The following is a 14,506-nucleotide window of genomic DNA, read 5'->3' as shown; positions in this document are numbered from 1 at the left end:
TAACGCCTAATGTTACGTCATAAGCTCAATACATATCTCAAGGCTATTTTTAAAATAAATAACATCTTAAGAGATGAATGTGGGAGTTAGGCTAATTTTAATTCTTATATTTTTATTTATTGGTTTGATACTGAAATATAAAATTATGTCTATATATCATCTTTGTATATTATTTAAACATGCTATTATAATGATATACTTACGTATAAAATAATAATAGAAGCTATTCATATTATACTAAGAAGTATAAACGATACAAAAGCTGTAAATAACATTATATCTCATACGTTTTTATATAATTATAATTATTATTTTTAAATTTAAAATACATGGGAAACACATTCATTTACCTACTTATTAAACAAATTTAAAATATAATACAAAGCCATAATCCATACAAAATTACCCATTTTCTTATTATCTATTGAATAAAATTACAAAATTAGTGAAAATATTAAAAACAAGTACACAATATACGTGAATATGTGTTCTGCTTATAATAAATTTTACCTATCTGTTATATTGTTGTGAAGTAATTATTCCATATCAATAAGAATTTAAGACAAAACAAGTTAATGCTTTATAGTCGAAGCTTACTTTAAAATAAGTGTAGGTAACTATAATAACTACAATCATAAACATTTCATGGATTTGATGTAAATCTATCTTTCATATAGGTGTATGTGAGATTGCGTTTAATCAAAAGGTAAGTTAAATAAAAAAACAAGACATTAATCACCATTATTTTAAAACGTGTTTTATTAAAACTCTATACGTCATATGGCTAATGTACAAATTACAACATAAATCATCATCAGTATACACTTACACAGATAACTTACTTTTAGATTAAACTGAAAGCGGGAATTAATATTAATTTACAAAAAATCGCACCAAAGTGGCGTCTTAAATTTCACATTTTATAAATATATATTTAACATCCGTTATAATTTAAATATTAGTAGTATTATAATATAATATAATTCAACTAAATGCAACAGCATAAATATAATTATTATTATTTATATTTTTGAGTAATTGGCTTCTTCGTTGTACACAACAGCGACGAGAGTTAACATTATATTATTTGTGGCATGTGATATAATAAAATATTAAATTTACTCATATAGTAGCCAATATAATTATTTCTGACAATCATTACTGTTGAGCGACATTAAATAATTTTGGCGGTTAAATCATTTTCTTCAGCAACATATATTATATTCACAACACTTTATTAAAAAAGTACCTACTCTGAGATAAGGGTATACTCTAAGAGTGCCTCACAAATTGTATTAACTTCGTTATAAGTACTTAAATCTAATTCAATTTTTTTTTATTTTTTTAAACATAAATCAAAATTACATCTTAACATTCTTAACATTAAATAGAAATCAAATTCAACCACAAAATCAACTTAAAATAAAATAAATACATTAATAAATTATTAGGTAACAAATAGAGGTATAACACTTTCTATGTCAATCAGTGGCATAATTTTGTAGGGATGCATGGAGGTACACATATGTATGACCTCTTAAGTCCTGATATGATATTTTACTGTATACTCAAAGTTTTCAAGCTTCTCACATCTCATATTTTTTCAGCAGAACATAATGAGGTATATTGTTCATGAATATATAAATTATATCTAATATTTTCTTCCAAACAATCTATCGACTAAAAATATAAAAAAAAATACTTTAAATTAATACACGAGATTGATATAAACAGTCAACACTAATTAAAATATGTCTACGACATAAAATAATTAATTTAATTAGTTTGTTTATTTTATTTATTTTTTTTAATTAATAACATATTGAATTGTAGAGCGTAGACGTTTTCATTAGCATACTAAATTGTTATTAATATAGTGTATAATGTATAATAACCATTGTTTTTCGGAAATGTAACTTTAAAACATCTAACATAAAACAATTATTTTTCCCAATTATGCCACTGAAATGTTTGATTATTTAGTATAGAGTGATTTTAACAATACATTTAATAAACGATATTAAATAATACCGAAAGTTCAATAACCCATTCTCAACGATAAAATAAAATAAATTAAATTTTATTGGATTTTATTTTATTATTCACAGTCAATATATTATTTAGGGTAGATAACTAATATTGTAATTGAATTTATGAAGACATTTAAGTGTTTTACCCGAAATGCAAATATGCAATATTATTATTATTTGAAAATCAGTCAAATATTTGCTTTAAGAGATCAAGGAAATTCTTGAAACTATCATCTAAATAAAATAAAAACAAAATTCACAAAAATATTTATAACGTTTCTGTTTACATTCTAAATATGTATCGTTAAGTGAAAAGTAGTTTAATATTGTTACACTAAATAGATTATAATGAGTAGGTAATATTATATAGACTATGATTTAAAAATAAAAACACATAGGTACAAAGTTTATGAATAGTTATTCTTATTATTTATTCAAAATATCCATATTATATATTGTGATATAATATAATATTTTATTTGTTGATAGACATTTAAAATTATTCTTTTCGTATTTTACATCTAAAACATAAAAATAACATTCAAAAAAATGCGTTTATATAATACGTTCTGTTAAGTTTTTAAAGATATGCAGGACATTAAAATAGAACAATTCGGAATTTATAAAATTCCACATCTAACACAAAATAAACTTATTCAATTTTCGTAACGAATCAAAACCAATTATTGATTTAAAATTTAAATACATTTAAAAACTCAATACAACTTAATCAAGTATTTCATATTAATTTAATTAATAAATTACATCAATTACATTGTGTTGAGTTAAAGAAAGACATGATAGGTACTATAAAATCAGTAAATAACTATTATATTTTAATAATTGTTGGGTGTGGGAGGGGTAAATTTTTACTCAGATCTGAGAAACATACGCACATAACGGCCATAACTTGAATTAATAATATTCTATATTAAAGTATAGCACGAGTTTCCGTAAGTGTAATGGGCGGATTAGTGTCTATTCAATGCGTGGAATTTCAAAGTCCCATTTGTTTATGAAATATAAGTAGCAATGGAATGTCCAATTCTACGAATAATATTTATAATAACTCGCATTGGTCTTAAAAAAACGTTTATCATCAGCTGATCGAGTATTTAAGAATGAACGTAATTACATTCATGTGAAACATTGCGTTGTATATACATTTTATGATAGGTATGTATTATACAGTGTGATTTATTTTAAACAACCACTCGTCATTTCAGAATACTTAATATTTTATAAATGGTTGTTTGGATTGTATAACATTGTTAATCGTTTATAATACTATATTTTAGTTTAACGATTCTTCTGTCTTCTTACCGAATTTTACGTTTGTTGACGTTAACCGGTAGTCAGTAAATAAATGCAAATCAAGTAGATTTTTTCTATAATATACATAAATTACGAGTGGCACGTTTAAACAAATAAAAAAAAAAAACCACCCTGTATATAATTTATACGCAACATTATTACGATATCGAGACGAATATTTTATACATATACATATATATAGGTCTCCGTTAAAAAAAAATCAACAACAAATACGTTTATATAAAAATATATAACGTAGGTAATAATAATACATATTGTAATGGTCAGCGTGGACAATAAGTTGTTCATTTGCTTTGTACAGATCTATTGCAGCTAATAATAATATATTATGGGTAGATATTATATAATATTGTGAATATTTTAATTCGGCGAGACGTCACTGTGCTCTGCAACACGTGGTGCGCAAATAATAAAATATAATATTTGCGGTGCGGTAGTCAGTGCCGGATAGTGTCTCGGAAGGCCGGGGTGCAACAATACTAAAATTATTGGGAAAAAAAATCACAGTCATTTGATGCGTCAATCATATTTTATTTTTTAGGCATTTGGAAAAAAAAAGATGGATTTAAAAATGATAACATTTCAAATCACAGGACTCGCATAGGTAGGTAAGAATCTCGTGGCTCGTCGAGTGTTTCTTTAAATCGAGTCACGATTAGGGTCCACATGTAATAGCTTAACATAAATGCGGGTTTGGGTGATTTGTCGAAATACTTTTTTCTCGAACATTATTCGATATTTTGAATTTAATTGTGAACTTTCGAAAGTCAGAAAATCTAAGACACCGACCTCAGCCTCGAGGCCTTACGGTGCGTCCCTGCAACCCCCGCTAAATCCGGCACTGGGTTGCGCCGCAGACGATGACGGTTGACGACAAAGGCGGCGGCGGCGGTGATTGTGACTGCAGCGATGGAGGCTGCAGGTGCAGGGACGCGATGGGCGTCTTCGGATTAGCGGCGGGGGGGCGCACGATCATTGGTCATTTGGATCGCGGACACGAGTCGCTTTCGGCAGCGGGCTACTTGCCGGACGCGACTCCGATCTGTCGTCATGACGAACGGTTGGCGGTCCGCCGACGTTTGCCGGTCAGCTGCAGCCGCCACTCTAGCCAGCCGTACAGCACCACGGCCACCACCAGTGCGACCGACAGGCAGTACAGTTTGGTGGTATTGCACACGGCGCCGTGCATGCCGAACGCAAGCGCCATGCCCGCGTACCGGAAGAAGTAGCCGTGCGCCATCGGCCCGTGCCAGTAGTCCGGATACAGGGATATCACGAAATCTAAAACGAGAAAATATTTTATGTTATATATATATACTGTATATAGACGTCTAGTGCACAACACAGAGTGTATAAATTGTTACTTATTAATTTAGGGCTAGGATTTCTATGCAGTAAAAAATCGTAAAATATGCATTTTATTTACCAAAATATGCAAAAACAATTTTTTTTAAATATTATTTAATATTATTACATGCTATTTTTAAATTTTCAAATGTGAACGACCGGCGATTAAATCGAAGATTTATCACACGATGTTATTGGAGCATATTTAAATGACGTGATTTGTCCCGGATTTAAAGTAATATTGACATATTTTTCTTCCGTTGTTAATCACCGTTTATAATTTTACATATTTTTAGAAATGTATTGAATCCCTTATTCTTCTTTAGTATTAAGTTAATTTTAGTTTAAATAGGTATAGTATATATTTACGATAGTTCGAAAAATAAACCAATAATTATAGATGTCTATTAATAAATAAATACCATTTAAAATTAACAAGATTCTCAACAATTTATATACATGCAATTATATGCATTATGTTCAAAATATGCAAAAAAAAAACAGTTGTACTATTTAATCAAGAATAAGCCAAATCGTGGACATATCTGATAACCAATCAATTTGGACTTAAGGAAAAAACATTTGAATGCATAGAAATCCTAGCTCTACTTATTATATAAATTTAACGTAGTAATAACAAATATTATTGTGTATAATAATAAAAATAAAACAATACTACTTTTAAATGTTGACAAATTATAATAAAAACGTCGAAGTTATTAGAATCACTATCAAAGTCCAAATTATTAAGAGTTCTACAAACTCGAAGCATATGACTTTTGGTTTCATTAACACTATACGATTATGAGTGAGATGACTCATAAAAGGTAATCTTAAATCGATGTCGTGGCGCTGCTTTGGAAGCATTATTTTATTAATATAACATTATTATTCATACATTTTCTATTTTATTTCTCAAGTAGCACCTTTTAAAATATGATAATGTTATGCATAGACGAAAATGTAATATGATTTCCAGGGAATTGAGATATTGCATAAATTTAAACCTCAATCAAACCATTCTCAAAGCAATCTAAACTTATGTATTTACATCTATACATATAATATGTATGCATATAATATAATATGTCATTGTCTTTTGACATTTAATTTTGTAGACAAAACAGCAGCCGATCTATAGATATCGTCAGTTATCAAGGCGTGTCAAGTTATAATCAAAAATATTTATATTATAACTATTGACTATATTGTACTGCTTTTATTACTTACTTACAATATACAGAGTGATTCACCAAACATGTCCATCCCAATTTTTCTCCTTAATAATGAATTTATTCAAATTTTGGATTTTTAAACTTTTAAACATACTAAAAGGCCATATCTTAAAATATATAGATTTTTATATTATTTAAGAAGTAGGTATCCAATGGTAATACAATCTTTTTTTTCAAATGAGAATCATTTTTCATCCTATAAATTGTTTACCAAATAGTATTTGAAAATGTTGATATATCTAAACGAAAATTCTGTCGTACAGTTTTTTAATTATTTTATTTTGTGTACTAAAGATAATAGGTCCGTGATAATGAGTTTGTAAGATACGATCTTATGATCATTTGAAAACTGTGTGTATTAATCTATCGTCATTTTATAATTTGTAACAATTGTTGGAGTATAATAAATACTAGATCCAATATTAGATATATTTAATATTTTATGTTAAACCATTTTTAATGATTATTATTCTTAATTAGAGTATACATTTTAATTACTCAGAAACTGTGAAACTCGAAACCTAATTTTGTTTTAGATATCTAATATTATTTATCTTTAGGAAAAATAGGGAAGGAAATGCTTGGTGAATAATCTTGTATATCCGTTATATATATCTACAAAAAAAAAAAAACGTTCGAAAAATTTATCTAAACATTTTATTGTACAGTATGTATAAATAAAAACTGGAAATCCCTTATAGTAAGATAATTTAATGTAATCATTAACCAATACAATAATATATATATATATATTAATCTTATACAGTTAAATAACAAAATTGAATTCGTTGGTGCAATAAATAAGATAATAATAAATAAAACTACTAGGAAACAAACATTTTTTTGAGATAAAAATGTATTTGTTATATCTAAGACATCTAGGTATAAATAAAAACATTTGTTATAGTAATTTTTTTTTGCGGAATTGTTATGGTAAAAATGCTTATTAAAATTGAAATTTCATTTTAAATTTAACAAAGAAAATCTGTTTTTAAATTAAACTTGTCAATAGTAGTCTTAATAAACTATACAAAAATAATAGGATTTATTTTTTCAAGATTTTTACTCTTTCGATGTTTTACGTGACTAAATAATGTATATTATATTATACAAGTAGTATAATAATGTAATATAATACACTATATTTTGACCTCATGTATAATCTGGTCTCTAGAAACGAAAAAAAACACACCAAGTTCCTTCTAACACTTAAAACATGACGGCCATGGTCAAAGCCAATAAGTTCCGGCGCTGCAATCGATACAGTTATAAGTCGTGAACAGAAACGTTTTTTTGTCTGTATTGTGTCGCCCTAGCCCCACCTTATAAAATCGATTTTAATTTCGCATTATAATATTATTTGCAGACCACTCCGTATATTATGTACATATAAACGATTTGAGTACAACTATTTTTTCTGTCGCTAGATCTTGTCTACTGCGTATAGAATGCGATGGCATGGCATCTGATGTAACATATTACATAGGCATGTAGCTACCCAATTTTATATTCGTTTTACTTAACTAGTTATTGAAAAAAGAAGTTTAATAATCGTTAACGCCTTATTAGAGGCCTAGAATATAAGTACCTACCTATAAGTGAGGTCATTATTAATATAAAACAACTGAGTGTCCAGATAAGTATCTATTTAATATAAACATATGTAATGAATTATGAGATATTATGTTAATTATATAGGTATTAATGTATTATTATATAATGAAATAAGTATAAATTCGATGTTTATAAAACAAAATGTACGAAGGAATTTACCAGTCCTTGAAAAAATATATATTTTACCTACATAATATTATTTTTATAGTGTACTCCCAGTAGAAACATTACAATATTATGATTTATTAAAAAACTTTAGAAGTTGTGGCATTGTAAACACGCTCAGTACTGTAACATTACTTAACCTAATAAGTGATAATCACGAAGATAATAATGTTTGATTATATGCTTAAAGAGTCAATTTTTTCTTAAAATACATCAGCAACATATTTGTGAATAATACAAAATACGGAATTCGAATAGGTTCCTTCTAGTCACTATATAGTGACTAGAAAAATATTATTGTATCAGATATAATTTTTTTAAAAGAACATTATTTTCTCTAGATAGCTGCTGTATTAAAAATAATATAATACTTCTCTTCTAAAAAAGATAAATAAGCATAAACGTAAATTTCGCAATTTTTTTTTACCATTTAATATTATTTTAATGAATATTTAATTTCAAAGAAAGTGGCAGTCACTGAAAGACTTATGTATAATGGTTATCATATATAAATTAATTATGATTTATGATGCATGCAGCATGCTTATCTGAACCCATCGATATAATATTATCATCACCCCTTCGTAAATATGTTATTAGAACCCATTTCTCGGATACCTATAACACCTATCTCATTGTAATTAACATGGCGATATTATAATTTGAGTTTTCTTGTACTAAATTATATAGTATAAAGTAGTAGTAATATAGTATAATACATAGCCATATAGGTACCATTAATATATATTATATAATACATATACAATTCGAGTAAGTAGTTACTTTGTTAATATATTCAACAACATTTCTCAAGCATTGCTTTGATAACAAGTAATGATAACAATAACAAAACTATGAATTTAATTATAAAATGTGCAGATGTTCGGTAAGATAATCAATAATGTACCCGTTATATAGTTATTAATACTTACTAAAACACAGTGTGTTCCAAATGGCATTGCACACGCCCCAGGCGGCTGCTATGACGTACAGTAGCGCAGCATCGTCGCCGGACGGTTTCCACTTCATCAACACCATTAGCAAACACGAATGAAACGCGAACCCAATCACTGGAAAACGACAGTGCTAATAATAATAATATAATCATTACGTAATAACATCAACGACACCCAACTCGGGTCGGCCACTTTAATACGTTTTAATAATAATACACCTATATCACGTAGCTTAGGTAGATTGGTAGGTAGTACACATATAATATGCATAATATCGTAAATGTAATGTGTATATACCTATTATATGGTACCGGCGGATGTGTTGCAGGATCAGGCTCACGGTAAAACCAGCTACCAGTTGAAGCAGTCCCAAGCTCAGCAGAACTGTGGGCACATTGGACACACCCACGGAACACACGACGTAAAACTGTAATAAATTGCAAAAATAGACTATTAATTGTTATTTCATATTGTATTATTTATGTTTATAGTGCATATCACCACTGTGTTATTACGAAAATTAATTTTATATATTATTATTATTATATGCAAAGCTGGTAATACGTATATTAAGTACTTACAAACGTATATATAATTATGTTTCAGACGTTTCAAAATTAAACCATACATAATGAAATATACAATTAATACTGTGGCGATTGAACTGTGCTGCCGCACTCAAGTTTAAAATCCTATTTTTATGCAACAAAATAACGTACCTACATATACTATTTCGATAGGAAACTTTTAAAATACCATCATTAAAGTTCTATAGATATTATTTATTATTTACTGATAATCATTAAAAATTGTGAATATTAAGTTTAAATAGTTAAATTGGCCTTTTGTATAAATATTATAGTAGTATCTTTATTGTATATATATATATATATATATTATATATACACCAGTATACTATTTAAAAGCTTAGAAACTTGATTTTAATAAATATCCAAAGAAATCGTACAGTATTTTATCATCGTGTAAACGGTATTTTAAAACGTGTTTGTAGTGAGATGTGTGTTTTAAATAATACATTACTTTATAGTGTGTTCAATTATGATGTAACGAAAAACTATAGTTTAAAACAAATAACAATAATTAACGGCTTAATGATTATTTCACAATAATAATAGTATAACGTGTTAATTAATATATTGTTATCACAGTATAATTTTTTTTTCATAATTACTTATTATACGCATATGTTTCGACATCTTCTTTTACGTGGTAACTGATTTTAATTTAGTATTCTTCTAATGAAATATTAAATATTTTTCTTACTTATTCAATATAATAATAATTGTTTAACTTACAGTTTTTATTTTTACATATACCTGTATAATATTATTGCTTATTATTGTCTAATAATAACATACTTTATTGTATACCTGACCTACATTTTTATATATCGACGATTTATATAAATATTTTAAATTACAAAAAAATAACTAAAATTGTTTTTCCTTTGAACATCCAATTTCGGTAAAATTAAAACTTCGAACGCTTATAAAAAAAGTGGCTGATGAATTTTCGTTTTTTTAAAAAAAAAAATCAAATAAGAAAAACTTATAAGGAACCTTGTATTAAATTTCAAGATATTATCCTCCATCCAAAATCCACTCAAATGTCACACACAGACGTATATGAATTCGCAGCGTAAATCTATATTTGATAAATATATATAGATTGCCGTGATGTCAAAAACTTATCGCACCACGTAAAATAATCGTGTATAGGGTGTAGACACATAATATAAACGAGGTTTACCGTAATATTATCTTTATAAAAATATTATATATAATTAATTTTACCCTTATCGCGCAGTAGTAATAATTTCAAATTTTCGCATTAATTATTTCTTATTTTTTAGTGACATTGATTGTGGAATTCTAAAGTGAATATTATGCTGAAAAATCACAACTTATTAAAGATATTTCAAAAGATATAGCAGCTGGTAGTAATGTCTATATGCCGTCATAAAGTGCAAAAGTAACATGGTCATGAACGTCATGATCCACGCATTGACGTCTCAAAGAGTCAAAATCGAATGAAATTGATTAATGAATTCATTTAAATTTTAAAGTATGCTCTTTCAAAGCACACGGAAAATTTTTGGAGAAGTATTATTATGTAGCTATACGTTGTGTATGTGTTTGGCCGACTACGACGCGAGGCAAATCAACGTTTGGTCATAACAGGCTACACTGTTTATCGATAAGACCACCTGTAGTAAACGGAAAGTTCAGGTATCGTACGCAATTGTACAACGACTAAAGAAGGCTCATCTACAAGTCTACAGATATATATTGTAAAAATTTAAATTTAAATTTCTGACGGTGGACGTAGATATGACACCGTCTGATAAATTAGTTTTGATTACAGTGTCGAAGCTCAGCTGATTTAAATACAGTGGTGCAGTTAAATGTAAGTAGTAAGTACCTACCTAGCACTAAGCACAATTCCTAATACATTCCACTAGTGATTTAAGACCGTATAGCCACTAACCGTGCTCTGGTAACATATTAATAAAAAATTTCCAGTTCTAGTGCCGTACACAAATATGCAATTTTCGTTGTTTCATTTAAATTGTATGCCAATAACACATAATATGTATAATTGAAAGAAGGAGTGGTGGCGTGGTACTTCAAAATATATAAATATTATTTTTAATATCGATGTTATAGTATTTTCTTATTATAATATTGTTGGTAAATCGAATAATACTATTATTTCGCTCTATAGTAATTAATAAAATAATTTATAAAAATAAAGTTTATGGATAAAAACATGTTATTCCTAGATAATTTCGTTTCAAAACATGGTATTTCCGATTTTATTGTAAATCTATCCTTCACAGTTTATAATAATATGAAAACAACTTATATTTAAAAATTTACAATTGCCATTTGTCGTTTAATGTATTATAAAATTCCTTAATCTCAATTTGTGTTCATAATGTATAAACAACCCATGGTGTTTGTTATACAAGTCACTATTTTATTTTTTTTCTAGTAAAGTATACTAATTCAATTACAAACCAGACAAAAATTATTTATACAATATTACAAATCTAGTATCTTAATTTCTATAAGTACCACCATAAACTGTATTTTCTATTTGTATTTACTTATTTATATTTTAAATACTAGCTTTAGGCTAATAACATACGATGTCAAAGCTTTTATTAAATAATAATAAAAGAAAAATAATAAGTATTTATCTCATAAGTATATCTTAGGTTTTTTGGTTGTAATAATTTTTATTTTAAAAATCTAAGTGAAATTAAAAACACTATTTATATATGATAATAAGTAAACTAAAAATTGGTTATATTATATTGTTAACACACGGATATTTTATTGCCAAAAGAGAATTTTTAACATGTCCAACCTTCGGAATATACAATAAATGAATATAATATTATATATGTATAAAATATATATAAACCGTGTGTCATTAATATGAATCCAAAAAGGATAGATAACAATATAATCGATCACAAAATAATAAAAATATTTAATTTAAAACAAATTTATTTAAACGTATTTAAAAATTGGAAATTGGAAATTTTAAATTTTAAATAAATCTAACAATATTGATAAAAAAAAAAAAGAATACCTATATACATTCGTTATATAGTCAGTAATCATTAGTGTTGAAACACTTGAAACGAGTATACAACTCTTATGTCACTATCAATTTATTTAAAATTTCCAGTTCTTTAGTTTTCAATAAGTTAGATTTATTTCAAACTATAAGTTTTGATTGCATTATTTAATAATGAACAAGTTTTCCAAAACAATAAAAATAGATAACTATATTCAATAAATACAGTTGATTATTTAATTAAGATTCTGTTAATGATACATACGTTTTAAAGTTTAAATTGTAGTAGAAGCTTGAAAGTCGATAAAAAAATTCAAAACATTTGAAATGATATACCAAACAAATTATAATACAAGAAAAATTATATGAAAATCGTCAGTAGACATTCCTCACGACTATCTGATGACGTAGGTAATCATGGAGCTCAGTAAACGCTCAGAGCTTTCCACTACTTAACTATTTCTATGTAGTCACAAAAATGTCTGAATAGTTTCCATACCATACCAACATGGTATTAAATCGGCAACTCTGTAAACCATTTCTCGAAATTTTTGTTAATTTTTGGTAATTGTTTCGGTGCTGTATTCTTGGCGACGTCTGTAGAAGTTTATGTGCTTAACAATTTAATTTAAACTTAGCAATTTTTTGCCCATTTCTCATGGTTTACCCACCTAGTGTTCCCCGCTAAAACAAATATTTTTTTGTGCTTTATCAACTCTGCGGATAATTAATTTATGGAACTTTTGGATAAGAAATTCTTATTAATAATCAGTTGTTTTCACAAAGCTTTATCAACTTATTATGTATTTATAAATGTTATAATCATTAATTTAAATTTAAAAAAGGAGAAAAATGATTCATCTATATAGTATTAGTTGAGACAACGTTACCATTCAACAGTAAATACTTTAACGGGTATGTTAATTTTTAATTATTGTATACGATGAAAACCGATTATGTGCGAAGATGGTCAACATTTTTGCTTATGTAATTTATTTATTCATTACTTTTATTTTTTATTTACCGTATAAATTTTATGATTAAACGTAATTTTAGTTTAGTAGGTTAGGATCTGTCACTAAGGTTTATGCAAAATCAGACGACAATTCATAACTATTAATACCTTCAAAAGTTGTGACCACCGCCGTGGTAATATAAATTATTAGGTATATATAATATTATGCATTACAATACGTATGATAATATAGATAATAGCCAACAAAATTTGTTTTATTTATTATTGTGTATGGCCAGAGTCCAGATACTTACAACATTAAGTATCACTAATAACTAAACAAAAGGGTTTACCTTGGAGAAATCGGAATAGATAAATCCTTGTTCGAGTCCAATGAACAACGACAGCGGGGCTATGAGCTGAAGTTTGGTGTTGCGGAATGCATCGCGGACGGCCGTAAACGACCGAGCGCTATCCGATTTTCGTTTCTCGGACGCGGACGCGTACACGAATAGTCTAATGCGGGTCATGAAAGTCGCGGTGACAGCCACGCCGACAAAACAACATCCAGCGAACACACTGGCCAACAGCTGCGTGGTTTTGCCTGTAAATATATATTATAATATACAGCATTAATATTAATTTACTTCTTCAATGTTTCAAGACATTTTATGGTTTTAACAATTTTATATTTTATGCGTAACTATTTATCTATGTTTTTAGATTCAGATCGTAGCGCGCGGAATGTATTTGTTTTATATTTAATGTGTGTGTGTAATTTTTTTTGTTATTTTCGTATGTAGATACTTTTATAGTAAGAATGCATCAATCATCAACTTTGATAGAGTTTTCTGGTTGAAAATTGAATTTAAATAGTATTTATTGGAGTTAATAGTAAATTTTGCAATTTTTTCAAAATAACCAAAGAAAAATCTCCAGGGTGCATATTTTTTAATTAAAAATTTAGAACAAAATAGATATCTTTATTTATCTGTGAATATGAAATTTCGTAAAAGTTTGAACTTCAAACGCTTGTAAAAATGCAATTTGACTTTTCGGTAGAAATATTTTTTTTATTATGCGTCGCAGAACGTACATAGAACTTTGTATTAAATTTTAAAATCTTAAGTTTGAATATTAAAAGTCTTATGAATTTTTAACAACAAAATAATTTTGTAATTTCTGAATTCATAGAATTCGTAAAAATGTTAACTTTTACGCTCAACTCTTTTAATATTTCTATTAATAACTAATTACGAG

General features: G+C 27.2%; 1 protein-coding gene across 2 annotated transcripts in view; it reads right to left on the bottom strand.

The window, feature by feature from the left end:
* Window positions 1-738: 738 nt before the first annotated feature.
* LOC132931828 (protein unc-93 homolog A) overlaps window positions 739-14,506 on the bottom strand; it is a 37,727-nt gene continuing 23,959 nt past the window's right edge. The window contains exons 5-8 of one of the 2 annotated variants that reach the window (XM_060997860.1): window positions 13,600-13,850; window positions 8,980-9,109; window positions 8,659-8,796; window positions 739-4,646 (exon numbers count right to left, since the gene is read on the bottom strand). In XM_060997860.1, the coding sequence (XP_060853843.1) occupies window positions 4,414-4,646; window positions 8,659-8,796; window positions 8,980-9,109; window positions 13,600-13,850 (752 nt within the window). In that variant the 3' untranslated portion in view covers window positions 739-4,413. Of the gene's footprint in view, window positions 4,647-8,658; window positions 8,813-8,979; window positions 9,110-13,599; window positions 13,851-14,506 lie in introns of both variants that reach the window. The other variant, XM_060997861.1, reaches the window with a different exon arrangement.

Source organism: Rhopalosiphum padi, chromosome 1, assembly GCF_020882245.1.
Source record: "Rhopalosiphum padi isolate XX-2018 chromosome 1, ASM2088224v1, whole genome shotgun sequence".
In the NCBI taxonomy this organism is placed as follows: Eukaryota; Metazoa; Arthropoda; class Insecta; order Hemiptera; family Aphididae; genus Rhopalosiphum; species Rhopalosiphum padi.
Note: the sequence above shows the minus strand (reverse complement) of the source record. Positions and strands in the feature narration are given on the sequence as shown.